The sequence below is a fragment of the Naegleria lovaniensis genome, assembly GCF_003324165.1.
Source record: "Naegleria lovaniensis strain ATCC 30569 chromosome Unknown tig016, whole genome shotgun sequence".
In the NCBI taxonomy this organism is placed as follows: Eukaryota; Heterolobosea; class Eutetramitea; order Acrasida; family Naegleriidae; genus Naegleria; species Naegleria lovaniensis.
In genome coordinates, this window is record NW_025407838.1 from 241,907 (window position 1) to 267,755 (window position 25,849).

General features: G+C 37.0%; 15 protein-coding genes across 15 annotated transcripts; 5 read left to right on the plus strand and 10 right to left on the minus strand.

Moving 5' to 3' along the window:
• Positions 1-102: 102 nt before the first annotated feature.
• On the plus strand, positions 103-888 carry C9374_002645 (uncharacterized protein; the record flags this gene model as incomplete). Its single annotated transcript, XM_044692085.1, has 1 exon — positions 103-888. The coding sequence occupies one exon, from the start codon at positions 103-105 to the stop codon at positions 886-888; it is 786 nt and encodes a 261-aa protein (XP_044550191.1).
• Positions 889-894: 6 nt separating this feature from the next.
• Positions 895-2,523, minus strand: C9374_002646 (uncharacterized protein; the record flags this gene model as incomplete). Its single annotated transcript, XM_044692086.1, has 1 exon — positions 895-2,523. One exon carries the CDS (start codon positions 2,521-2,523, stop codon positions 895-897), a length of 1,629 nt encoding a protein of 542 aa, XP_044550192.1.
• Positions 2,524-2,900: 377 nt separating this feature from the next.
• C9374_002647 (uncharacterized protein) lies at positions 2,901-3,729 on the plus strand (the record flags this gene model as incomplete). The annotated part of the gene is made up of 3 exons (XM_044692087.1): positions 2,901-2,953; positions 3,029-3,163; positions 3,240-3,729. The coding sequence occupies 3 exons, from the start codon at positions 2,901-2,903 to the stop codon at positions 3,727-3,729; spliced, it is 678 nt and encodes a 225-aa protein (XP_044550193.1).
• A 44-nt stretch (positions 3,730-3,773) lies between these two features.
• Positions 3,774-6,263, minus strand: C9374_002648 (uncharacterized protein; the record flags this gene model as incomplete). The annotated part of the gene is made up of 1 exon (XM_044692088.1): positions 3,774-6,263. One exon carries the CDS (start codon positions 6,261-6,263, stop codon positions 3,774-3,776), a length of 2,490 nt encoding a protein of 829 aa, XP_044550194.1.
• A 35-nt stretch (positions 6,264-6,298) lies between these two features.
• Positions 6,299-6,916, minus strand: C9374_002649 (uncharacterized protein; the record flags this gene model as incomplete). Its single annotated transcript, XM_044692089.1, has 1 exon — positions 6,299-6,916. One exon carries the CDS (start codon positions 6,914-6,916, stop codon positions 6,299-6,301), a length of 618 nt encoding a protein of 205 aa, XP_044550195.1.
• A 570-nt stretch (positions 6,917-7,486) lies between these two features.
• On the minus strand, positions 7,487-9,094 carry C9374_002650 (uncharacterized protein; the record flags this gene model as incomplete). The annotated part of the gene is made up of 3 exons (XM_044692091.1): positions 7,487-8,097; positions 8,159-8,405; positions 8,468-9,094. The coding sequence occupies 3 exons, from the start codon at positions 9,092-9,094 to the stop codon at positions 7,487-7,489; spliced, it is 1,485 nt and encodes a 494-aa protein (XP_044550196.1).
• Positions 9,095-9,167: 73 nt separating this feature from the next.
• Positions 9,168-10,988, plus strand: C9374_002651 (uncharacterized protein; the record flags this gene model as incomplete). Its single annotated transcript, XM_044692092.1, has 1 exon — positions 9,168-10,988. One exon carries the CDS (start codon positions 9,168-9,170, stop codon positions 10,986-10,988), a length of 1,821 nt encoding a protein of 606 aa, XP_044550197.1.
• A 277-nt stretch (positions 10,989-11,265) lies between these two features.
• C9374_002652 (uncharacterized protein) lies at positions 11,266-11,598 on the plus strand (the record flags this gene model as incomplete). The annotated part of the gene is made up of 1 exon (XM_044692093.1): positions 11,266-11,598. One exon carries the CDS (start codon positions 11,266-11,268, stop codon positions 11,596-11,598), a length of 333 nt encoding a protein of 110 aa, XP_044550198.1.
• Positions 11,599-11,866: 268 nt separating this feature from the next.
• C9374_002653 (uncharacterized protein) lies at positions 11,867-13,237 on the minus strand (the record flags this gene model as incomplete). The annotated part of the gene is made up of 1 exon (XM_044692094.1): positions 11,867-13,237. One exon carries the CDS (start codon positions 13,235-13,237, stop codon positions 11,867-11,869), a length of 1,371 nt encoding a protein of 456 aa, XP_044550199.1.
• A 347-nt stretch (positions 13,238-13,584) lies between these two features.
• C9374_002654 (uncharacterized protein) lies at positions 13,585-16,423 on the plus strand (the record flags this gene model as incomplete). Its single annotated transcript, XM_044692095.1, has 3 exons — positions 13,585-14,756; positions 14,813-15,149; positions 15,239-16,423. The coding sequence occupies 3 exons, from the start codon at positions 13,585-13,587 to the stop codon at positions 16,421-16,423; spliced, it is 2,694 nt and encodes an 897-aa protein (XP_044550200.1).
• Positions 16,424-16,427: 4 nt separating this feature from the next.
• Positions 16,428-18,023, minus strand: C9374_002655 (uncharacterized protein; the record flags this gene model as incomplete). Its single annotated transcript, XM_044692096.1, has 1 exon — positions 16,428-18,023. One exon carries the CDS (start codon positions 18,021-18,023, stop codon positions 16,428-16,430), a length of 1,596 nt encoding a protein of 531 aa, XP_044550201.1.
• Positions 18,024-18,251: 228 nt separating this feature from the next.
• C9374_002656 (uncharacterized protein) lies at positions 18,252-18,998 on the minus strand (the record flags this gene model as incomplete). Its single annotated transcript, XM_044692097.1, has 1 exon — positions 18,252-18,998. The coding sequence occupies one exon, from the start codon at positions 18,996-18,998 to the stop codon at positions 18,252-18,254; it is 747 nt and encodes a 248-aa protein (XP_044550202.1).
• Positions 18,999-19,329: 331 nt separating this feature from the next.
• Positions 19,330-22,656, minus strand: C9374_002657 (uncharacterized protein; the record flags this gene model as incomplete). The annotated part of the gene is made up of 4 exons (XM_044692098.1): positions 19,330-20,664; positions 20,714-21,763; positions 21,810-22,254; positions 22,301-22,656. 4 exons carry the CDS (start codon positions 22,654-22,656, stop codon positions 19,330-19,332), a joined length of 3,186 nt encoding a protein of 1,061 aa, XP_044550203.1.
• A 95-nt stretch (positions 22,657-22,751) lies between these two features.
• Positions 22,752-23,240, minus strand: C9374_002658 (uncharacterized protein; the record flags this gene model as incomplete). Its single annotated transcript, XM_044692099.1, has 1 exon — positions 22,752-23,240. The coding sequence occupies one exon, from the start codon at positions 23,238-23,240 to the stop codon at positions 22,752-22,754; it is 489 nt and encodes a 162-aa protein (XP_044550204.1).
• Positions 23,241-23,784: 544 nt separating this feature from the next.
• On the minus strand, positions 23,785-25,654 carry C9374_002659 (uncharacterized protein; the record flags this gene model as incomplete). The annotated part of the gene is made up of 7 exons (XM_044692100.1): positions 23,785-24,197; positions 24,261-24,317; positions 24,369-24,917; positions 24,974-25,074; positions 25,136-25,305; positions 25,353-25,381; positions 25,492-25,654. The coding sequence occupies 7 exons, from the start codon at positions 25,652-25,654 to the stop codon at positions 23,785-23,787; spliced, it is 1,482 nt and encodes a 493-aa protein (XP_044550205.1).
• Positions 25,655-25,849: the final 195 nt, after the last annotated feature.

Genomic DNA, 25,849 nt, shown 5'->3' on the forward strand with positions numbered 1-25,849 from the left:
ATCTCTCGGAAAATCCGTGATATGGCATTTTGCATACCTTCCCGCCAGATTTTAATTACAGTATCGGTTACCTCACATTTTTATTTTGTATGACATAAAAAAATGATGAATCAAGAGCTGAATCCTGTGGCAGAGAATAACTCTCCTGCTAATACACTTGTAAAATATGACACACCAATTTTGTTATCGGAAGCAATCAAGAAGAAGGGAAACAAGGCTTTAATGGGGACAAGCGGGAAAAACAAAGGTCAAGCGTTGCCTCCTATTCAAGTCGTCGGAGCTGAACGAATGACTCAAACGGAAGACATTTTGAATTCAATACTACCACCTGTTGTTTTTTCAGAGAATAGTCAACAATGGATTCAGTATGTTTCGTCAACGCCAGCCACAAGATTGGACGTAACCAATTTGGAGGAGTCACTCGATGCACAACTTTTGAAAAGGAAAGCAAAGGAAACTGGAATATGTCCTGTCAGAGAAGAGTTGTACTCTCAATGTTTTGATGAGCTAATTAGACAAGTTACTGTAAATTGTCAGCAAAGAGGTCTATTAATGCTTCGAGTGCGAAACGAAATACGAATGACTATTAAAGCATACAAACAGTTATATGAAAGTAGCGTAGCATTTGGAATGAGAAAGTCGCTACATGCAGAGGACGGAAAAACAGAAATGGAACTAAAAATTATACAACTCGAGAAGGAAAAGTCAGAGCTAGAAAAACAAGTGAAAGAATGGCAAGCAAAATGTGAGGCAACCGAAAAGCGAGAACGAGAGAAGAGCAAGCAAGAAAAAAAGAAGTTCGAAGAAGAAATTGCGTTTTTGAAAAAGCAAAATCAGCAGTATTCTCAAGAGCTGGAAAGATTAACTATGGCAAAGCCAAATAAATAACTTTAATTACATGTAATCGCTTAGAAAGTAAAGATAGATAGATGACAGATAGCTGACCATTCCTCCCGCATTAATCGTACCGAATAAGTGTGTAGCTCTTGTGTCACTGTCATAAAACCACATTCGTCCTTGTGTGTCTGAGAGACCAGCACTGTTCAGAGAGCACTCTAGATCTGTCTGCTTACACAAGTACAGAGAGGTATATGTATGTGACGGTATCTTGGTATTATTGAAAAACGAACTCGATATTCCATCCGTATTAATCACAGCCAGATTACCAAAGTCTGTGTCATTGAAATTACCAATTGCAAAAATGTGACCATCCGTGGTGGAAACTTGCCTTACTGAAGAACTAATACGCTCAAACGTGTCAGTCACCTTCGTCCACTTTCCATTTCTAAAATCAATCATACAGAGATTCTTGCAGGTTGAGTTGGAATTACCATCTTCGAAAGAAAATTCAAAGTTTCCAGCAATAACATAGTTCCAATAGTCAAATAGATACACCCCAAGGGTGGATTTGTGGAAATGAATTTGTGTCACTTCTGCGTTTGTATCATTGATCACAATCTTGCTCCAATTTTTGAAGTAAGGGTCCCAAGTTAAAATGTAAGGAAAACTACCACCCAAAAACGTTTTCCTCGAATGGAATGTTTGTCCAAAATCTCTCTTAAATATTGAATTTACAGTCATTGAGAGAGTAAGGTTATGGTCCATATGTTCTCTCATTGAGAACCATGTCTTAGAGTGCGATTGATACATCGCAACGTTAATGGCTGTTTTTGTTCCATTTCCATCACTAATGTTCAACTCGAAAGAGCCAGCAATCCACACGTTGCATTGACATCTAGAAATCTCGGATGGAGTTTGAAAGCAGTCAACAGAAATTGATCGAACAGAGCTATTGTTTTTCCACGCTACACCTTCAGAAATGGATTCCCACGTTCGTTTGACAATTGACCACCTTGCAATGGGTCCCGTGTTTAAATTTCCAGCCTGAGTGAAATCTCCTCCTGCATACATGTTGAAGCATGTATCAATAAACACAGTTCTAATGTGTCCATTTGTTCCATTTCCAAGACCTTTCCAGGTTCTCCCATTGAATATAGCAATGTTGTTGAGATTATTAAATGTCGTGGTGTTGACTGATATCGATGTAAAGTTTCCTGCAATCAACCACCTTCGTTTATCAGAGTTATAAAAGGTATCAATGTTCAAAGGAGGGCTGTAGAACTGTGCAAAAGTGAACGGTATCATTGACAAGATGTGTATCATAATAGAGAGGCAAAAGATTATTTGGAGAAAGTGTTTTAGGGTTTTTGGTGATAGAGTTCCTAGAGTAACAGTTGAGGTTACAATCCGCAAAAACGAAGAGAAAAAAAAAGAAGAAGCAAATTCCGATTGGGGCCTTTGAGTGTTTGCATAATTATCGGATTCATGTAAAGATGACAGGTAGGATGAAATTGTTCCTATTGAATATCGTTGATGGTCGTATCGATGAAATTTGTCTGATGAAGAAGCAGAAAGAGGAACAAAAACCCTAGAGCTTGAGTAGCCATTCAGTGCTGATGATGATGCACGAAGCTTCGTGCTTCTTGGCTCGCTGCTGTCTGATGCGGTTTGCAGTCGAGACATTTTATTTGATTTTTGGCGCCAGAAACAAACTACTGACGTTTTAATTCGTAACAGCCTACCCGTTGACAGTAACCACAACACGAAAAAGGCGGTTAACCTGTGGAGTGATTCCCTAATTCATATATGCTTATATGTTCATAGAATGTTCATATCTGGATGCCAAGTGCATCCGTCTTCTAGCACTCTAGGTTTTTTAGTTTGAACACAAAACCTCCGCTAGTCAAATCGATCGTGTAGTTGAGTAGAGTCGTGAACGTGTTCGTTCGTTTGGTTCAACACGAGACACAGAACGAACACACCGCCAGGCTTCTTCAAGGCAACCTTAAAAAAAATACCTCTACAGAAGAAATCTTCCCTCACCACCACAAATTCTCAACATGTCGAAATATAAAATCATCGTAGTAGGCAGTGGATCCGTGGGTAAAAGCGCGTAAGTATTGAATCAGAATGTTCATCATCTCCTCTTACTCTATGTTTGAAATTGTTTTGCTTTCTCATGAACAAGCCTTACAATGAGGTACATTCACCAAAAATTCGTGGAAAGATATGATCCCACAGTGGAAGATAGCTACATGAGACAAGTAGAAATTGACGGTTCCGCAGTAATGTTGGAAATTATTGATACCGCTGGACAAGAGGAGTAAGTTTTAATTGTAATGAATCAACAAGCCTTCATATTCATTACGAAATGGACATCCATATTATATCTTCAATAGATATCGTTCTCTTACAGGAATGTACATGGAAAAGGGACACGGATTTGTGATTGTGTACAGTATGACCGACATTGAAACATTCCATGAAACAGCCAAGTACTATGAAGAAATTCTAAAAGCGAAAGATGAAAAAGAAGGAGCCAAAATCCCAATCATTCTTGTCGGTAACAAGATTGACTTGGAAGACCAAAGAAGTGTAACCAAAGAAGAAGGAGAAAATCAATCCAAGAAGTTTGGAGATTTCTGCAAGTGGATTGAGACCTCTGCAAAAACAGGAGAGAATGTGGACTCTGTGTTTGAGGAATTGGTAAGAATGATTAATACAGCAGAAGGAGGTGAAGAAGAGGAAGTTGAAGAAGCTGCAGCAGAAGGTGCACAATCAAAGCCTTCTGCAGGTACAGCTGCTTCCGATCCAGCTCAACCAGGCTCTTCCGAAGTCAAACCAGCCACAAAACCAAAGAGGCAAAAGAAAAAGTGCATCATCTTGTAAACGAACATAAAACATCTGCTGTGTTGACTTGAAATATTTACAATTTATTTGTCTAGAACAATAGCAATTTCTGGCAGTGGATTGTATCGTTTGACATAGAGGCGAACAGGAATCTTGTCGAAGAGTTGAATGTTTTCTTCCTTTTCATCTTCAATCCATACGAATCTCAAAATTCCAGTTTCCTTGTCATGCTTTTTATCTTTAATTCTTGATCTAAAAGAGTCAATTGGCAATTTACATTCAAGAGAGTATTGCGGAATGACAACTCGAATCGTCTTTCCGCTCAATCCACGTACAATGGCATGAACTCTATGGAGGTCTGGATTTTGTTCGATATATTGACAAAGATACAAGTGCTTTGTTTGGTCTTCAGCACGTTTTGCAAGTGTTGACTTTTTGTTGCATTGGTCAATCAATCTTTTCAACTCATTCGAGTATAAAACTGGGCGGTCAGAAAAGAGAGCAGATGCTAATTGTCTGTGAACAATAACATCCGAATATCTTCGAATTGGTGATGTAAAATGAGTGTAATAAGGAACGTTGAGAGCGTAGTGATGTGTGGGCATAACATAACTATCTCTGTCATTGTAGGCAAAGTATTTAGCTGACTGCATTGCTTTTGTGGCTTCTAAATTAATAACAGTAGAGACTTCATCATCTGTAATCATTCTCAAGCTATTGTCTAGATCAGCAGCAGATTCAACATTGATGTCAACTTTGGCATTGTTGCAGAACTCAACAAATTCGTTCATTTTCTTCTCCATTGGGCTACCGTGAGACCGCAACAACACAGAAACGCCTTGATTTGAGCTTGTTCGCAATAAGTGCTCTGCTGTTAAATAGTTAGCCAACAACATTAATTCTTCAATCATGTTATTGCTTTCCTTTTCTTCCTTAATATTGACAGACTTGACAGTTTCCATATCTTCAGAGAGTTCTAATTGAATTCTTGGCTTGCTCAGGGAAAGAGTTCCATTTTCAATCCTACTTTGTCTTCTCTTCATGGCGAGCTTGTGAAGCAGTAAAACATCTTCCACAAGTGAGCCATGGACATTTGGGCAAAATGTTTCAGTCTCTCTTGGGCAATCATCCATAGAAATTTCAGAGTCAGAAGTAATTTTTCCGCTAATGATATCTTGGGCAATCTCGTAGGTGAGCTTAGCGCAAGACTTGACAATGGTTTTGTGGAATTCAACCCTTTGATCTCTTAAAACCTCACCATTTTCGTTCATGAGTACATAAACGCTAAAGGCAAGTCTCTCTTTACCAGGTAATAAACTGCAAATATTGTCACATAAAAAGTGTGGAAGCATTGGAATGGTCATGTGATCCAAATAGACGCTCGTAGCTCTCTTTTGGGCAATTTTGTCGAGCTTTGAGCCAGGAACAATGAAATGAGAAGCGTCAGCAATATGAATTCCAACTTTGAAAATGTTATCATCGAGTCTTTGAATTGAGATTGCGTCGTCAAGATCCTTCGATTGCTTTGGGTCAATAGTGAAAATTCGTTCGGATCTTGCATCTTTTCTCTTTTCCAACTCTGCTTCTGGAATTTTCCATTCACCAACAGCTGGAATGTTAAGTTCAGCACGAATCTCTTCCATCACTTTCTCTGAGTAAGAAGTCACGTCAATTTCATAGTCAATAACCACAGCTTCTAAATCAGTTTTGATGTTACCAGCTCTGCCCAAGTGCTTAATAATCTTTCCATAAGGAAGAGTAGCTTTTTCGCTCCATGTAGAAAATTGAACAACATAAAGTTCCATTGCATGGACAGTGGGGTTACTCTTGAAAGATTCTGAGCATTGAGAAAGAGGAACGACCATTCGAGGACATCTCTTATCGAGAGGAACAAAAATACAATGCTGATCAGCTTCATCGATAACACCATTCTCGCGTGATGTTGTCAAAAAGCCTACAAAATCTCTTTTCTTTGCACGTTCCTTAATTGCAACAACTCTGCCTGTGGGTTGAAGCAATTTTCTAAAATTATCTGTTGTTGTTGTTGTTGGAGTACTTTCATCCTCCATACCAGTTTCGTTGCCCTCATCTTCAAATAAATCTGAGGGTTCATCTGATCTTTGTCCAATGGCTGTAGATACCTTTCTTTCTTGCCATTCACTTCTATCATCAATTTTGATAATCACTCTGTCACCGTGGAAAGCTCTATTTCTTCTTGCTTCTCCACTGATTCTGACATCCATGTCATGTTGAAGTTTTTGTTTCAAAGCTTCATCCAAGACAACAAACGCTAATTGTCTGTTTTGCTGATTAATATGAAGAACACCATCAAAAAGTGTACCATTCTTTAAACCTTCGTCAACCTCTTTGGATGACAAATATTCCACAAAACGAGTTTGTCCTTTGGCATTCCCATTCTTGTAGTTTTTCTTGGTTGTTTTGCGAATAACATCATTCGTGTTGCCATCATCACAAGTACCAACTTTCTTTTGTGATGGCTTGCTGGCTTGGCCTCTCTTTTCAAAAGAGTTGCCAATAATAGGAATTGGTGGGAGAACAGTTGCTGAGCTCATTGTAGTTGTTCTAATGTTTGTTGCTCTAAACGTTTTTATGAGCAGTTCTGCCAGCTATTAGCCCAATAACTATTTCCTCCAACCACTACTCCGTTGCTGCTACTACTACTATTCACTCCTCCTACTACTCCACAACAGCCACTAAAGCCTCCTCTCCTAAAGCCTCTAAACACTCTAAATTCTTCTTCTTCTTCTTCTCGTTCTTCTTCTTCGACAACAACAACCTCCTCTCTATTATAATAGCGATAGCGCAAATCTGATCCCTTCTTTGAGTCGTCCAAAAGCAATGACTTCAGTAAAATATCTAACAGAAGCAGGAAATCTAATTGATCTTTCAAGGAAATATCAGAGGAGGAAGATTTAGAGGAGGGTTTCGAGAGTTGTTGTTTCTGTTGATGTTGTTGTTGTTGTTGTTGTTGAATGGGGATTGGTGGTGGAATTGGAGTTGGATGGTGATGAACGGTCTGAATGATGCCTGCTGCGATTGCCGCAAAGGCGGCAGCAATAGCTGCTGTGGTGGTTGTTGTGGTTCTTGTAGTAGTGGTAGTAGTAGTGTTGTTAGTGATGACGAAGAATGAGTTATTGTTGTTGGTATTGTTGGTATTGATGGTGTTGTTGTTAGTGTTGTTATTGTTGTTGGCGTTAAAGAACATGAAATATAATTTCGACAGCGTTTGATTGAAAGTAATTTTGCGAGGTTCGCAAAATGTTGTGGGTGATGATGGTATGCTACTTGTTGGTTATGTATAAGATGATTCAAAAAGCGTTACTGATGGTATGTATGATCGCCTTTTGAATGCTGAATGAAAAAGAAGATTCTACTCGTAAATGTCTGTTTGCGGTTTGATGAGAAAATGTTACACGAAAGAAATAATGCTAGAGTTTGCTTGTGGTGATTAGCTTTGATACTTGCGGTGTTGAAAGAGCACGTTTGAAAATTAACTGCTTGTGGTCAATATTCAATATGATGACGATGATTCAAATAAATTTTTTTGTTCAAATTTTGCCTTCGTTTTCGACTGCAAATTCAAATCTTCGCAGGTCTCTATAAATAGCTGGTCAACTTGAATTTCAAATATCGGCTTCCAAAAGAAAAGATGCCGATGATTTTATTTGCAGGAAGAATTGTTTGAGGTGCTTCCAAGTTCAGCCTTTGGGTCGTGCATTTTCAATGGAGCAGAAATGATGCAATTTTGTTTTTGAGATGTCTCCCAAATGCAAAATTAAAGAACTACAATGCATTGTTCTTTGCTTTGGCTTTGTTCGTGAAGAGGGCGGAAATTGGAGGGAACAAAAACGTGGATTGGTAAAAGCCAGGTCATTGGCTTCACCTTAAATTTGTCTTTTTTCTCGGAAAGGTTTTTTGTACTGAGAACTTGAACTCTTTCATCGGTAAGGGTTCCATCAATGAGGTAAAATTTAAATTGCAAAAACCAATCGACTTTGATGAGATCAGATGAGAATTGAGATGGTGAGTGTGGAGGAATGATCATCCTAAAATCAGAGGTGATAGTATTGAGTGTATATCGATCAAATCTGGAGACTTTGTTGAAAGTAGCCTTATTTCTTAATGGTTGATAGTATTCAGGATCAAATGATGTATATTCCGAATTGTGACTGTTTTCCGTGGTTGATTGTGTTTGCTTGTAGTAATCTACAATGATAGTTGATGCTACTTGTTCTTGATACATTAATTTACATTTCACCTTCGCACAAAGTTTCACACTCTTTGTAAAATCAAAAATTCCTAATATTGTGTCTCCTATGTAAAAAGCATTACTCGATAGTGAAACTCTACACACTAAACTTGATTCATCTGCAATGTCATAATGATCTGTTGTGAAAAATTCGTTCGACATCGTTAAGGTTTAACTGGTTAAAATTCAATAACTTACTAGTTTTGGAATTTTGAGCTACAATATTTGAAATTTGACTAAATGAGTAGAAAAAGGGAGAAATATTTGCGTTTGACGTCAACATGTACTTGTAAGAAATATCTTCTAATTGTACATTCTTGTGTTTCTTGGACAATCCATGAATGTCCCATTTAAAATCAAAGGTATCTAAAAATGAAGAATTAATAGAGCAAATGGAGGAGAATGGATTATAAACTTTGAATGGAACAGTAATCACTTTCTTATGCTGTTTTTGTTGAAGTCAGATGTTTGAATTGACAGAGCTAAATAGTAATTGTATCTAATCACAGTGCCCTTAAAGCTTGGCGGTATTTCGTTTGGTATTGATACAGAGACAGTTATTGTCTTTTTTTCTAAGGACGAAAGAGAAATGGCTTCATCCAAAAAGCTTTTTGGTTTGGATGCAAAAATTGGCTTACTATTTGACTTTACAGGCACTAATGAAGGAAATTCCACATCACTGTTCTTGGGGTTATTTTCATCATCGTTAAATAATGTTTGATTCGGTGATGCCTTCGGTGATGACATGTTGATGTCTTTCAAGCATTTTGCATCTCCTGAACACAATCCAAACACTTGTCCATACAATTTATCCACTTTCCATGTATCCATTGGTTCAGAAGATTCTTGGCTAGTTGTTGCAGATGATGAAAAGAACCATGAAAATAGTCCTCCAGAAGAATTGCTTGTTGTTGAATAATAACTCGTGTTGGGTGATGCTACATTTTGGCTTGATTTATCTTCAACTCCGAACACATCTAGTCGATCAGAAAAAACATCCACCAATTTTCCATGATATGGACCGTTTTCATCGACACTCTCACTTGGTGCATTCATGAGTGATATTGAGAAGGATATGCTCGATCCAGCAAACACACAGCTCTCTCGCAGTGCAGTATACAGCACGATCACCATTTTTTTGTTGCAAAGAAAAGCACATCAAGGTCCTGCTGACAGACGTGTTGCAACAACAAAAAATCTTTAAAAAATGCTGCCGAGCAAGGCATCTGCTCTTTCAACTCCCGAACAGGGAATTGAAACGCCTTCTTCTCAAACAGAGAAAACTTTTGAAAAATCAATGCGAGCATCTAAAAATCATGTTGTTGGCTCCTCTTCCGAAAGCCCATATTATTATTCGAAAATTACTTCTCATAAATATTTTACTATTGCACAGACATCTATGGAACTATTTTCTGATCATCCAAGCGGAAAATTGGGAATACCTGTACTGAGTACAGCACAACAAACTTTAAAAAGCGCGTTTAGTACATCATGCAGACAAATTCATACTCTCGGAAATGACAAAGTGTTGTTGACACATCAATGTGGAGAATTACACTATTGTATTATTTATATACGAGAAGTTGAAAGAAAGAAAAGAGGAATTGGTACTGAAATGGAGAGTGATGAATATGAGGATGAACCCAAAGAAACTACAGCAGCACTATTTCGACAAATTAATCTTTTACACGATTTGACAAATTTCTGTATTGTGATCAATCCGTTTAATCAACATGGTTTCAACAATAGAACATTGAACCAGTCTGCCATTCACAGCATACTCAAACCTATTGTAGAAACAATGAAACGTCTTTACAAATCACAGCAAAGCATATTGGTCCAAGGAATTGAGTATGTGGATTTGAATCACATAAACAGAGCTTCCATCATAGACGCCCTTAAGAAAGGAATTCAACAATATTCATTTATTCTCCATGCCGTGCTTTTAGTTGGTACAAAATTGGCTGCTATTTATTCTCGAGACAAAACCTGGGTTCTCCTTCCTCGTGATTTACTTTGTCTAATAATTTATAATCAGAGCACTTTTTACAATGAAAAACCAAAGTCCAAAACTCCAACTACTCCCAAAAATCTTTCTGTTCCTCCATCAAATCAATCAGTCTCTTCAGAAAGTAGCGATCAGTTTATTGATCAACGAATGATGGGAAGAAATAGCTCAGTTTCCTCAGATGATGAAGACGATAACAAAAAAGATATACCAACCATAGATTCAAGATTTGAATATTTAAATTTTCATGTTACAGACAATCAGGGAGACTATGATCAAAAGTTGTGTAGATTTGGAGTATATTTTGAATTTGACAAGGACCAAGACATGACTCTCATGCTCATTTGCGAATCAAACATTAAGGATATACAGTCCAAAGTCGTTGCTGGATCTGTAGAGGCAAAAAGCTATCAATCGAATGCTTCAGTTTCTGCCTCTCTCCCCAATTCTTATATTGAAGATCAATCGGTAGATGAAAAAGACAAAGAAACCATTCATGACCAGTTAAAGGAAGCAGCAATTAGAGTGAATGAGGAAATTTCCAATTTTAAGAGATTTTCTTTTTTGAAAATTAAGGCTGATTCACACGTCACAATGCTTAATTATTTACATTATTGTCCAGGACTGGTCCATTTCATTTTCGTCGATCGTGTTTACAACAGAGTATTTGCGCCAAGAATTGTTCCTCTCAACACTACGAGCTCCAATCAAAAGAGTGACGAAGAACAAGTAGCCTTTTTAAAGAAAAAAGTTTGGGAAATGTGTTATACTCTTCAGCAATACAGAGATGAAGGTTATACAGAAATTGGAGTTTGTGGAGATGGAGTACAATATTGGTTCAAAGAGTGGCTTGAGGATGAAAAATTACTTGAACTCAAGATGACACGAAACAACTTGAAATATGCCAAATCTCACTTTGAACTCTATACCATGTATCTTCCTTTCGTTTCACTTCAAGCTGTTTCGCATCATAACAAGCTACTGGTACAACTCTTGCTGGATCGAAGGGATTTGTCATAATTATTACCAAAGCATTTTCAACAGTAATGCGGACTATACTTCCGATCCGTTAGCAATTCCAAACATTCCGATTTCTAAGAAATAACACACTGACCCTAACCATTGAGGACTCCATCATTGGGTACACTTTTGGTACACTCAATATATTTTGCTTTTTTTAGCCTCGGAAACATGAGTTGACCGGAATTGGCAAAGCTACAAATTCACAACAGTGCGCATAAAGCCAATCAAAAAAAACAAATCAAATTTATCAATAACACTTCACCTAACATACACCATGATCGATAAGCTTGTCAAGAGTGTGGGAAGAGCCATGAACCCATGGTACAGAAGACCATTTGGATTCCCAAGTCACTTCTTCAACGATCCATATTTTGATTCCTTGTTTAAGGAATTTGACACCCAATTCCCAACATCATCCATTACCAGCTTTTCACCAAGCGTCGATGTCAAGGAAACCGACAACAGCTACGAACTCACAGCAGACGTTCCAGGATTTACCAAAGACAATATCAAGGTCGATTTGGACGAAGAGAACAGAATGATTACCTTGAAGGGTGAAATGAAGAAGGAAAAGGAGGAAAAGGATAAAGAGGAAGATACTTGGTGAAGGAGAGATGTTCTTCCTCGTTTGAGAGAAGATTCTCTCTGCCAGAAAATGTAAAGATTGATCAACTGAAGGCTCAAATGAAGGATGGTCAATTAAAGATTGTGTTGGAAAAGCTACAACCTGAGCCAAAGCAAGAGAAAGTCAGAAAGATTGATATTCAGGAAGATTAATGCGTTTTAAGACTTGCTAACTGTCTAATTATTAGAAAATGATTTATTAATAATTACAAATTAAAGAAGGATAAGGCAGCCTTAATTTGCCAGCGTAATCAAAATTCATAATACTTTCTCACCAGAAAACTGTTTTGTTTCTGAAGATTATGAATTAAATCTTTCTCATTGTGACTCGAAATAATATTGCAATTTAAATGCAATACTTCAAGTTCTTTTCTCAATGGTCCCATTACAAACACCGAATCATCAACTCGTAAGACCTTCTCAGTAATGTAATAAGTATTTCCATGTTTCAACGTGTTCTCTAAATTGATACTGGCTACTGGTTTCATTGAGGACTTTTGTGCTATTTTCTCTAATTCAGAGAAAAAATCTATCACGTTGGCTTTGTTGCTTGTAGAAATAATTCTCTCTGTATGAAGAAAAGGAGCTATTTCGTTGGGAGAGAGTTTGTGCAATCCCTCGTCAGAAAAAGTGCTCACCAATTTTTTGGTTTGGTTTTCATTCATGATATCTAAAATCATTGAGTATTGTGGCAACAGTCTTGGTTTGCTGTCCTTGCTGTTATCATTAGACCACCACTTTTTTTCGAAAGTATTTCTCTCATTCTCAATGATATTTTCTTCTAAATAATATTTCAAATAAATTGGGAAGCTTGTGGCATAGACTATTTCATAAAATTCAGTATTGCTTGCAAATCCCTTGCTTCCATTTTCGACACTTCTAATGATATAATGATACATGAGAATATCATGGTCTTGTCTTGGAGTGTGACGATGTTGTGAATGTTTTGATTTGTTCATCACCTCTAGTTGAGGTGTTTCACTATTCAAAGGCTTTTCCACAGAACATTTCACCTTTCCATAGACCTTTATGAGTCGTTCGTTATTTTCAGACTCATCTTGACCTCTATTACTAATAAATTTTGCGTCCTTGATCTGCTTAATTAATTCTCCCACTTGTGTTTTCATCTTGATTTGAGTTAGCACAAAATACAATACTATCAAAATCGCAAGAGGAGCTAACCACTTTGGAATTCGTATATTCATGACATATTGAACTACTTCAGTACTTCCAACACTCTGAGTAAAGAATTTTGACAAGTAGTATTTACTTCGTTGTCCTTCATTGGAAAATAATTCTTCTTTCACTTCATGAAGGAATGGAAGACTACTTTCGGAAGCCCTTTTAATCTTTTCATTGGAATTATTTTCTTGATGAACATCATCAGCGGAAGATGTTTGTGGTTTTTTGGATTTTTGATGGCTTGTTTGATCTTGGCGATCATTGGTTTCTTGATTGAAAATCTTTCTTGACGGATCAGCTTGAGAAGTTTTCCGTTCATGATCAGAATGGTTGAACAAAGTCTTGGAAAACATTCTACTGGTTACGTAATATTTCGAATTCCAAAAGGAAAGAGAAGGTGAATTGAGAGAGAGCCGTCCAAAAGCTTTGCCTTTTAACATTTTTTATTTCAAAACAAGGGTCATGCTTAGACTGCCACAACCATGTCAAAGGATTGATCTAAATCTTAATGATTGGAAGTTCAACTGATTGGGAGTGCATTGGTTGTTTACCTTCCAATCTGTTTCAATGAATGAAACAGAACTCCAACTCACCATGTGCACTTTTAAAAAAAAGAGCACTCCCAATCAACATCTCAACAGCTGTTGCCGTGGATTTCCTTCGATCGGAGTTCATTGCTTTCCAACATTATTGTAATCAAGAGTTGCATCATCATCATCACATAGAACTTTTTCAAAACAAGCATCAGTTTTATCTAGTCGTTGCACTCGTTCATGAATACACCAAGATGGGAAATCAATTAGAAAAAGATTATACCATCAGCGAGAAGCCTTTTGCAACAGGTGGACCCATGTCGTTATGGAGAATACACACCGGAACACATAGACAAACAAGAGAAGAGGTCTCTGTGTTTTGCTGTTCTTTCAAGGATATTGAAACGGTCTATGGAAAGAATAACGTTCAGCAAGTGATTAATCACTTCAAGATGGAGAGTCAAACACTACAAAAACTTCGGCATCCACTTATACTTTCTCCGCAACAACAATTCTTTGAAACAAAAACACAATTAGCCATGATTACGGAACCTGTATTAGGTTCAGTTAGCAATTTACTGTTCAAAAATTATACACATATTCCCGAAGTGTTACCAATGATGAAGAATTTTAATTTGAGCAAATTGGAAATTAAATACGGAATGTGTCAAGTGATGGAAGCATTAACGTTTTGTCACCAAAATGCCAAGCTTACCCATGCAGGTCTTCATCCACACAATATTTACATCACAGTTGATGGCCATTGGAAAATTAGCGGATTTCAGTTTTCCTTCTATTCACAGGGAGCACCAACATCAGAGGGAGGTAATACAACACCAACACTGTTCCGAAGAAATTTCTCAAAGCGAGATTTCCTTCCTTCACTTGACTTTACTGCACCGGAATATGTTCTAGAGCAAAGTCCTGGCTATGCTTCAGATATTTTCTCTTTTGCATTGATTTACCTGCAACTGATCATGGAGAAACAATATTCGATTCTAGAAACGGAACAAGATATCAACGCCTATACAAACAGTGTTTCCAGACTGAATGAAGTAGTTCGAAATTTGAGAGTTTCTCAAGAAATTCGTGAGTCCTTGCTGACCTCTTGCTCCATAAAACCTCAAGAAAGACCAACTTCACATTTCCTACTTTCAAATTGTGAGCTTTTATTCGGAAATGAAGTCAAGGCATTGAGGTATCTGGCAAATATGGAAATGAGAGAACCAGTTAAAAAAGCTCAGTTTTTATCGTCTCTGACTCCCATGCTAAAAGCACCAAAACCACATCAATTGGTCAATGGTGTAGAAGACACCTCAACAGAAGAAGGATTCTCTAACAGTATAATATTTTCTAAAGTGTTACCTCCATTGTTAAAAGAATGCACAGACGTTAAAATGCTCCTTTATGCACTTCCTAATGTACTGTAAGTAGTAGTGTTCGTGCGCCATTACCATTAACCATTTATACATTTATAATCAGCGCATTGAGTGAGAGAATGACAACAAAAGAATTCAGCAAGCAAGTAATGCCTACTCTATCCAAGGTTGCCTTGGTTCAAGCATCTAATGTAAAAATACCATTGAAGTTGTTGGAGAATTTTAATTTAATGTGGGACAAGACAACTGATGATGACCACATGAAAGAATTGACTCCATTTTTAATTCGTTGCCTTGACAGCAAGTTTCCTGATGTACAAAATGAGGCATTGAAAAGATGTGAAGAATGTCTGAACAGTGAAAGAATATCCTACCCAGAGTTTAAATCCACTCTTCTTCCTCAAATTGAAATTATTTGCCACAACACGACAAACCAAAGCGTAAGAATTAACGGAATTGTTTGCCTTGGTAAAATTTTACCACAGTTGGATCCAGAGTTATTTCTGTAACGGTCATACCTATATTGGAGGTATCTCTTGCTCCACTGTTTGCAGCCGATAGATCTGGAGCTCAACTTTCAGCAGCTCTTCTCATGACATGTGTTGGAGTGTATCTTAAAATTTCGAAACATCTCCAAAAAATTGACGATCCTTCACTAGGAAAGATTATTGCCACCAGAATTATTCCATCAATTTCACCGATTGCCATGCAGACCTCTCTCAATGTGGAACAATTCACAAAATACATGAAAGCAATGAAAAGCATGATAGAAATGATGGAGAACATACGATATGAAGAATTTCGTGAAAACGACCCAGAGGCAAATATTCCAGATTCAAGTGTCACAGCCTTTTCGCAACAGCCCGTGTCAACGTTTAGCCAACCACCGTCATCAGCCTCTTCATTCACATCCACACTCACACCAACGTCTTCATTCCACTCAACAGAAAATCCAATTCAAAAGATATTGAAAGAGCCAGTACCTGTAATTGATCAAAAATCGTATTTCTTGGATGACGAAGAAAAAGAAAAGTTATTAAGACAAAAAGAAGAAGAAGAAAGACTAAGACAGGAAGAAGAAGAGAAACAACGAGCATTTTTAGAAAATCAAAAATTATTTGACGCTTTAATGAACAAACATTGGTCTGATATTCCAGAATCTCCAAAGAAACTTCCATCCCCCAAGCTTAAAACCACAGCTGATATTGACTTTGATCGATTACAGCAGAAAATGATTAGCTCAGGTCTCGATGACGAGGAAGTATCATTACCTCAAAAGGTAATCAAATCGCCATCACCAGTGCTTGATACTAGCAACGTCACGGCTCCATCAATCACAAAAACACCAAGTCCAAAAACAAACATCATAGAAACTACTTTTCCAACTAAGGCTGTTGGTGGATTCGACGAAATGCTTTCCAGATTTGATGCAGGCAGCGATGATGAAGAAGAAATACCACCAAGAAAGTTAACACCATCGTCTTCTGGATTGAATTCAACAACAGTTGGTTCCTCTCAACCTATTTCCACAACTGTTTCATCACAACTTCCTTCTTTCGATGACGATCTTAGTCCTGTCATGCAAAGCATGGAAAGTAGAGCCACCGTTTTTTCATCCAGAAAACCAATTTTACCAGCCATTGGAGAAACTAGAGATCCAACGGACGACTTTGATTCCTTACTAGCCCAACACATGTCAGATGATGAAGAGTAAATGATTAGATATTTATTTTCCTCAAATGAAACACAAACTCTTGTTTTTGCTTGTCGACTGCTCTTGGATCGATGGTGACCCTAACACCAAAGTATTTTAAACAGAAAACACAAAGAGCCTCCATTACCTTCTGTGACTTGTGGGTGTCAAGCATCCTCAAAACCATAAAGTTCAATAACTCTGGCTTCATCTCAAACGCCTTATCCAATAGCATGGCCAATAATGGTTGGACGTTTGCCTTAAAATCATTGAGAGTTTCGCATTCCTTAACAATGGATTTTCGCAATAGAAATTGAATGGTAAGTGGAGTAATGAAAAGAGGTTGAGAGGATATCAAATCCCGTGCTTCTTTCAACATGCCAACAAAACTCAACGATTGAGAAAGCAAGTTCAATAAGGGTGGATCTATATCCGCTGGGTTCAATCTAAATTTGATTTCTTTAAACAGACCTGACACCTTTTCTCTGTATTCTTCCTTGCTAATAAAGAGTTGCTTCTCATTGGCTGTTTTCAGGGCAGAAAGTATCATGTTAAAGGTGTGGCATGTTGGTTGACATCCACCGACTTCCACCATTTCTCTATATATTTCAAACAGCAATAATACATCCTCATGACTGGAAAACCTGTGATTAATTAAGCTCATCAATAAAGAATTATAAAATTTGATATCTAACGCATCCTTTTTTTCTTCTTTTTTCAATTCGTCATAAATTATAAAAATTTGCTCAAATTTTCCTATCAACTGCAAATATTGAACCATATATGTATGCACAAATTTGCTCTTGTGTTTCGTATTGTTATACAGTTCAATCATGGCTTGTGGAGTAAACTTGGTGGTCAAGTGTTCATCCATCGGTTCGCCACGGAGTGCTGCCATTAATTCATTGCTCTCACTGTTGCTACGTATTCCATGTACTAATACAGCAATCAAGTCATGAAGAATTTTGCTATTCACTTTCAAGTTTAACTTGTTCAAATCCTCAAAGATCACAATTTCTAACTTTTTCAAAATTCCCATGGTAGGAAGATCTCTGTTTTGCTTGGCTGCAAAGAATACGTTTTCTATGGTATTGATATCTGGCTTGCTTCCTCCTTTATGAGAAAACTTTTCAAATATTTTGCTGTAATATTCAAATACTTTTCGGAAATTTCCAACACCAGCAAGTAAATTGAGATATTCATTAGATTCTTCCAATGGAATTGAAACGAAATACTTGGGAGCTTCTTTCTCAAAATACCACACGCAGGTATCTATATCTTTTTCTTTTAACGCTTTTCGTAAAGGAAAAATGATTTGTTGAAAATATTTACTCTTTTCTTCGGGCGTGTATGTAAATTCTTCCTTCTTCTTTACAACAGATTTGGGTGCAGAAGATTCCTTTTTCTTTTCTGATTGTAATATTAATTGTTTCACGGTCGGAGGTGATTTCCGTTCTTTTTGAATATTGATTGAACTATGAAACTGCTTGCTTGTCGTGATCATACTCGGATGGAAATGAACCCATAAATTTATATGATGATTGTTACTGCCGAGGCAATTTCCGAAATATGACACTGCAGACTTCCGAATGGCCCATTGCGTTCCCTTCTGTAGTTTCATTTTTTTATTTGAAGCTTTTTATTTTCTTTGGTGTTCGTTCATGCCGGTGCTGTGGCTGTAACAATGCAGATGCAACATTGGATGTGGGTAGGTATATTGCTTCGAAAAGTGTCCAATGAAGATGATGGTGTTAAGGAAGGACAAGAAGAATCAACTACTATGTTATTCTACATGTGTAAAAATTATGCAAAAATCTCCACACTCTCTAATTAGAGAGTTTCAACAATGTCATTTGATTGCAAATTGATCTTCGTGTTCAGAAAGTAGTGTATAGAGTTTGGGAGGACAAGTTATGGAAGTGTGATTGAGCTCATGATCGTACTGAATTTTGTTGAAATCACTAATAATTTGATCTGCATTTGGTCCATCGTTGAATTCCACTCTCTGTCTTGCTAATTCTTCTGTATTTCCTGTTGACATGTGTCGTCTCACTACTCGTTCCATCGCTTCTTCCTTACTTGCCGTGTAGATATAAATGAACACATCGAACAGAGGCCTAATATTATTCCATGTTGCCAAATAATTGCCTTCCACAATAATGACACGATGAGATACATCTACGACAATGTCATCTTCAATTGGATCTCCAACATGATGATCAAAAGATGGAGCTTTAACAATTTCTGTCGAATGATATTTCACTTTTTTCAATAACTCTTCAAAGGCTTTATCATTGAAAGTAAATGGTGCTCCTCGTCTACTGTGGGCATATTGTGGATTTTCCATGGCATCCAATTCTTTTCTATAGTAATGGAATCCATCCATCGGAACGATTTGAGTTGGAATAGAATGATTATTGATAAAACAATTTTTCATAATTTCGCTGGTTGTGGTTTTAGAAGAACCTGGAGTTCCAAATACTGCAATCATAAATCTATTGTGAGTTGATGTTGAATTTACGTTATTTAAAACGTGTTCTTTCAGATGATGATCCACGATGATTCGATTCACAAGCTCTTTTACTTTGTGTTCCATTTTTTGATTGCAGCAAGCAAAAAGTTTCTCTTCAAGATTAGAGCGAGAGGACGATCCAGTCATCCACTCACGAAACAAAAATTATGAAAGAAGGCAACACCACTTTCAGTGCTGACTACACAAGAATTCAATCTATCGCAAGTGCAAGGATAGAGAACTCTTATGACTCTCAAGCTTTCATGATCGCTCTGAGTCTTTCAAGGTAAGTATGAGAGTTCAACAGCTGTCACAAACCAAAGCTTTTAATCGATCTTAAATTGGCTGTTGTGGACGGGTAAATTATGGTTGTTTTGTTGCATGTTGTTGAAGGTGTATCAAAAAAAGTCCACTACTATTTGTTGGAAGATGAAGGGGTTCGTTTCGTAACAGAGGCCATCGCAAGAGTTTTCTTGGGAGCTGTGGGTGTCATAATGCCTGTGACTTTTGATGTAGCTGGTGAACTACCGTCGCCACTACCAACGAATGGCTCACTTTGCCTTACTGATTTTCTTTTCAGATTATCTGGTGTGTTTGTTGTAGTGGAATTTATGGAGATAGATCTGTTGGCAGTCTTTGGAGTATTCGAAGTCTTTTCTTCTTTGAGAATTCGTTTTTGCTTCAAACCAAAACTCAAGCCTAAATCTTCGTTACTCTCGTCTCGGGTGTTTGTTGTTGAGACTTTAAGAGTTGGTAAAGAATTTACAGTTGTCCTTCTAGCTGATTCCTTATTGTCTCTAGAAGATGACACATTACCGTTGAAGCCAGCAAGTTGTTGAGCTGTTTTCTCCTTATACTTGTCGATTACATCTTGTTTTGTTTTGAAAAGTTGAGAATCTCCGTCCAAGTCCATCTTATGTAAAGCCATTAGTTTCCCTCTAATTTTTGAGAATATTGAAATACTTTCTTCAGTGTCAAAACATGAAAGGCATTCATCGAAAAAGGTAATCTCGATATCAAGCTGAAGACATCCATTAAGACAAATATCTTCAGGAAGCCGAAGGCAACAGTCATTGAAAGTATTAAGCAATCCAATTTTGATCTCTCTAAAAATAATATTTGTAAAGGATGATTTAGCTTTCATATCAATAATCTCATGGTGAATAAGAGTTAGCCCGAGTAAAGTCTCAATAATGTAACTTCTAACTGACGTTGGATTCAACACGTTAGACCACTTGAAACCAGGGTTTAACACCCCTTTCCTAAGAATAGCTGACAATGACGTGATTTTTCTTCTCAACCATTTGTTTAACACGATATTTGAAAGCTTCTCAAATACATCAAAAACATTTTTGACTAAATCGCTCTCTCTAAACTCTTCTTTTGGCTTTCTGGATGTTTGAGGTATATTTTCAAGATCTATATCATCAAAATCTATATCTTCTAGATCGTCTCCATCAACTTGCTCCTCCCAACTATTATCTTTGGTAAGTACTTTCTCAGAGAAAGAATGAATCATTTTATCCAGCCCTCCATCACTCTTGGTTAAGAAAAATAGATTTCTCACCACAAGTAACAGTTGCTTATCTGCAGTTCTATGTCCAATTGAGGTAATAGATGTGTAATGAGAGGAGCTTGCCTGAAGAGAGCTAAGTATGTCATTCCCGTCTATCTCTTCTGCCAATACATAGACAGAGTCTGCAAATGACAGTAAAGCTTCAATGAACAAAGTTTTAACGTCCTTGCAATCCTATCCGATGTAAAAAAAAAAGAAAATATCTGTGAAATTAAACACATACCTCAACATTTGTCATAATTGCATTTAAGATATCAATCAAAGAATAAACGTGTCGCATGAGCATCACAGGAAGTTTGGTAGTATTGCTTTCCTTAATAAGAATCCAATCTTCCAATTGATGTAATTGTTGAATTGTTGATATTGTTCGCAAGCAATATTGGGTTGTAATATCATTCTTCATTTCTTGCACGAAGTGGTAGAGTGGATTGATGAATTTTGCTTGAATTTTGAACTCGGACGTGGACAGCAATTTTGTTGAAAAGTACTTCAACGCTTCCTCGATATGAGGTTGACTGATTTCATTGGTATCCATTTTCTCGAACAGCTCTCTTATGAGTATGGAGAAAGTGTTATAAATTTCGTTGAAAAGTCCCAATATTTCTGCTTCTTTTTTAACCTGACGCTCTCTTTCTTGCACTTTGACCACTTGTGAGTTTTTCTTATTGCCAATTCGTTCTTGTTTATACCTATCTTCCAAAGAGTATTTTGAAAACCTCCAAAATATTTGCAAATTTTCGAAAAGCAAATTACATAATTTTTTCACAGATTCTACATAAAGAGTGAAGTTCATAGCTGGATTGAATTGTGTTTTTCCAATAACTGAATCTAGAGACCATAATATCCCCTCTTCGAAGAGCATGCTCTCAACTCCTTCTAAAAAATTTTCACTGTCTCTTTGTTCGACATCGAAAAATGGCGCTTTTATCTGATCGCTCACTTTGACTTTCTTGGTCACATTTTGTTGACGTTCATTCTCAATCACACCTGCAAAAAGGTTTTGCATTTGGCTGACAATATAATTGAACTGATGAAAAATGAAAAATGAAACAGGATCTTCCTCCTTAGCATCCAACATGTATAAATATCCAATGTATCTATCTTTTTGATCAATAGATATTGATGGATCTTTCAGCTTATTAAATAAGTCTGTTCTTACTTCAGCCACTTGTCTCAATATATGTGTGTAAAGAGAATTTAGTATCTTTGATGAGCTATTTCTGATAAAGTATTTTGCTTTTTTGTAGTCCAATATTATTTTCTTGTACTCTTTCTAATAAACTTAACAAAAAAATTGTCTCCAAAATAATTAAACATACCCTTTCTCTGTTTTCCTTAATATCCGAAGGAATGACAAACAAAAATTTTAGTTTGTCAACAATCACTGTCATGCTTCTAATCTCTTCGCTCAGCTGCTGGGTTTTAATAATTGGTGAGAATAAAGCTTTGGCAGTTGTTTGCAATGAATTAAAAGACTCTTCTAATCCTTGCACAGCAGTGTCATTAAATATATTTCTACCCTCTCTGTCTCCAATAAAAAACTCTTCTAGCTTGTCTTTCAAGTAAACGTATTTTTCTAAATTATCTTGAACAAATTGTCTCAGCTTGCGTGACTGACTTTCTTTTCTTTGTCTACATGTCATCCTAGATTTCTTCAAAACTTCGAAACTGAATTTGGAATGAAAGGAGGCTATATACTTGGTCGGGATAAATCCTTCTTCGTATGGATTTAATCCATTCTTAAGCTTTGATAGCTGCAAGGCTCTGGTGATAGTTGTTGGTAGTTATGAAACAATAAAAACGTGCATACCTTACTAAATCCAAGGGATCCTCACAAAAATCCTGATCGGCAGAGCTCTGCTGTTTTTTGATGCTTCCGCCTTGGGTATCTTTGTGCAATTGTCTTCTCTCAAGAATTTCCTCTACCATACTTGCTTGTCTCCACGTTTCTGGTACGCTTTCAAGAATCTCCTTTTCATCAACGGTATTTTCGTCGTCCTCGTCATCGTCAAACACCCAGTCATCAAAATTTTCTTCCAATTCCTCTTCTCCTTTCTTGGTGCTCGAGAGAGTTTCGGTACCTTGATCATCGTCCTTATTTCGTGTTTCCGACACGCGTAAGGCACTCTTAGATTTTTGATGAGCATCATCATCGAGTCTGGACATTTTTTAAGGGTTAGAATATTGAGTACATCAAATAAATACCTGTTTAAAATTTATCAGATAAATTAATCCTGTTGGTATTGAAACTCACATCATTATTATTCATGAGCATGTTTGTTTGATTTGAGAACCGTGTCATTAAATGATTGAACATCCTTCTTTTGTTTTCCATATTGATTGTCGAAATATTGGTCTTCTGGTGGTATTCTGAGAGATTGAGGTTTATGATTGATTGGATGATCGGACGCGTAACCGAGAGAGACAATCACTGGCACTGAGAAATTCGATGGTAGTCCAACAATTTCACGCACTCGTCTTTCATCAAACCCTTCCATTGGACATGTATCAAGTCCGTGGCTACTTGCTGCAAGCATGAACGTTTGTACGGGAAGCATGGTATGTTTCCAAACGTGAGCTTTCATATTGATTGGTGGAACGATCATGGGTCTAAACAAGCTGATTACTGAGCCACCAACAAATTTAGCCAACTGAAACAAGCATAAAGGTCCAGTTCCTAAGTAAGCTGTTGTCTTTTGATACATTTGGCGTGCTTCGTTTTCAGTCATTACTCCATTTTGAACTTCCATTGAAATGACTTTACTCTGATTTGCAAGAGCATTCAAATTGGCAGCAAACACTACGGTAATAGGTGCCTCCAATATTTTCTGTTGTGAAAGAGAGGCCGTGAAAAGAGCTTTGCGTTTTTCGGGATCTGAAACAACCACAGCAACCCATGGTTGAAGATTGTATCCTGATGGAGAACGTTGTGTGAGTCCGAGAATATGACTTAACACTTCTGGTGGAACAGCTTATCAGGTATGAATGATTTAATGGCTTTTCTTTTGAGAACAATTTTCTCAAAGATGGCAGCTTCTTCTGGGAACATGTCTTTTCTTGCATCATTGAATTGTTGTTTTGAGAATGATTGTTGTTGTTCTTCTAACGATTTAAAATTGTAATGGAAAAAACATTTGTTGGAATTATTCGTTCCGAATAATTGAATCGGTGTGTCGTTGTTTCTGAAGAGTAATTTGTGTGTCGGGTTGATTTTGAAAATTGAAGGGCTTTCATTTTTTTTGATTGACAAAATCAATTTAACAATGCATTTTAATTCACAAGCATTTCACACTCTTAAACATTAATAGCTGTCTCATTGGAAGGAGGGTTGTAGCCTTCATTACGATCTTTTTCCTCGTTAAGTAACGATGAAGTTAAATCATCAACAGATGGAGGAGCGCTGTCACCATAAGTCGACAACTGTTCCACTCCAAAATGACTCTTAGAGTTGGGTAAGAAATGACTTTCACCTGCAACATCCTCCAATGCAACGCCTAAAGTGTCTCTTGGCAAGAAAATACCACAAATTCCAGCTACAAAGAATGCAATTCCAAAAACTAAGAATGGGAAGAAATAATTCGATTTCAGTAACACTTCTCCAACAATTGGTGTAATTGTACCAGCCAATCTTGTGAACGCAGAGCATGTACCCATACCAGTGGCACGGAAGGCAGTTGGATAAAATTCAGGAGTGTACGTGTAAACAACTATTCACATGTGGACGCCAATTTGTGAGCAAAAATGTGGTCAAAACAGAATGAAACACTTACCAGCCCAAGGGAAGGAAGAGAAAAAGTTAGAAAGCATTGAGAGAACCAAAACATAGACTGTTGACAACAATGGAAGTTGTGATAAACTATTTCTAAGAAATTACTTACTTGGATCTTCACTCACTCCAACAACAGCAGTTAAAATACCTGTCACAATAAATGTACTGCTCATAAGAGCTCTACGACTAATTCTATCAATTACGAATAAGGTGATAATGTTAGAAATAAAACCAACTCCAGTCACCCAAAAAGTATTCAAATACACGTTATTGTCCTGGAGTTTCACAAAAACAATTGGCAACAAGAAATTAAATCCCCAACCACCAAAGCTCATCATAAACCAAATCAGCCATAGTAAAAGCGTTCCCAAAATATAGTCTTTGTGGAAAAGACATTTCAATTGTTCCCAAGGATTTAGTTGCTTCTCAATTTTGGGTACTCTCAATCTCCATTTACTTCTTTTATAGACCCATCCTAAAGCAGGGTTATCCTTTGAAACGCAATTAATTTCGGCCATGCTGTTAATAACTCGGTGAACTTCTCCTCCACGTTGTCTCAAAAGATTATATCTTGGGCTTTCTGGTACAAAAAGTCTGGAAATGAAAATAATAAATCCAGGAATGGAAGACAATGCAACAACCCATCTCCATCCAGTATCTGGCAATAATTAAAATTATAAAATAATTATTTAAATAATTTCTAACAAAACATACCCAAACTAAATCCACCAGCTTGAAGACAAATCCAAGCAATTAAACACTCAAAGGCAGCTCCAACACTCCAATAAATGTTCAAAACTCCCAAAATTGCACCTCTTTTCGAAATTATATTTTTGTAGAAACATCATCTATATCAGCAGCGTCACAACCACCTACCTATTCTTTGGAGGAATAAATTCCATGAATAACGAAAAATCAACAGGAACCATCGCACCCAAGCCCAGTCCGACGAAGAATCTCAAAAATAAGAATGCTACATATCCATTGGAAAACGACGAAGCAAGTCCAAAGGTTGCTGTTATAAAAACACTTCCACAGAATACAAGCTATTACGAGACAAAAAGTGATCATGCACAATTATAATCTCACTTACTTTTCTACCAATTTTGTCAGAGATAATTCCTGAACGTGTTGTTATTACGTTTTGCAATTGTATTTCGAAAATGTAAATTGTGGTGATATTCAGAAAATTTCATCCTCTTTCATCAAGAATCACTTTTTGAAATACAAACCTCCAAGCCATGCTCCAAACATCATACCGAGGAAAACAGCGCTTCCCAGAGATCCAGCTTGTACTGGTGACAACGACCATTCGTCAGTCAGTTGAGGAACAATAAAACTAATCATGGTCAGCTCAATTCCGTCAAACAACCAACCAGCTCCACAAACATTCATCAATAATATCTGATACCATCCAAATCCGATTTGAGCTACAACTTCTTCAAAAGTCAAGACTTTAAACTCCTTTCCACCATTATTGTTGTTGGATGATGATCCGATAAATGGGGACTGATCGGCAGAATAATTATTGGTGTTGTTATTGTTGATCGGAATCGTATGATTATCATCGCTAACTTCAAAATTTGATGG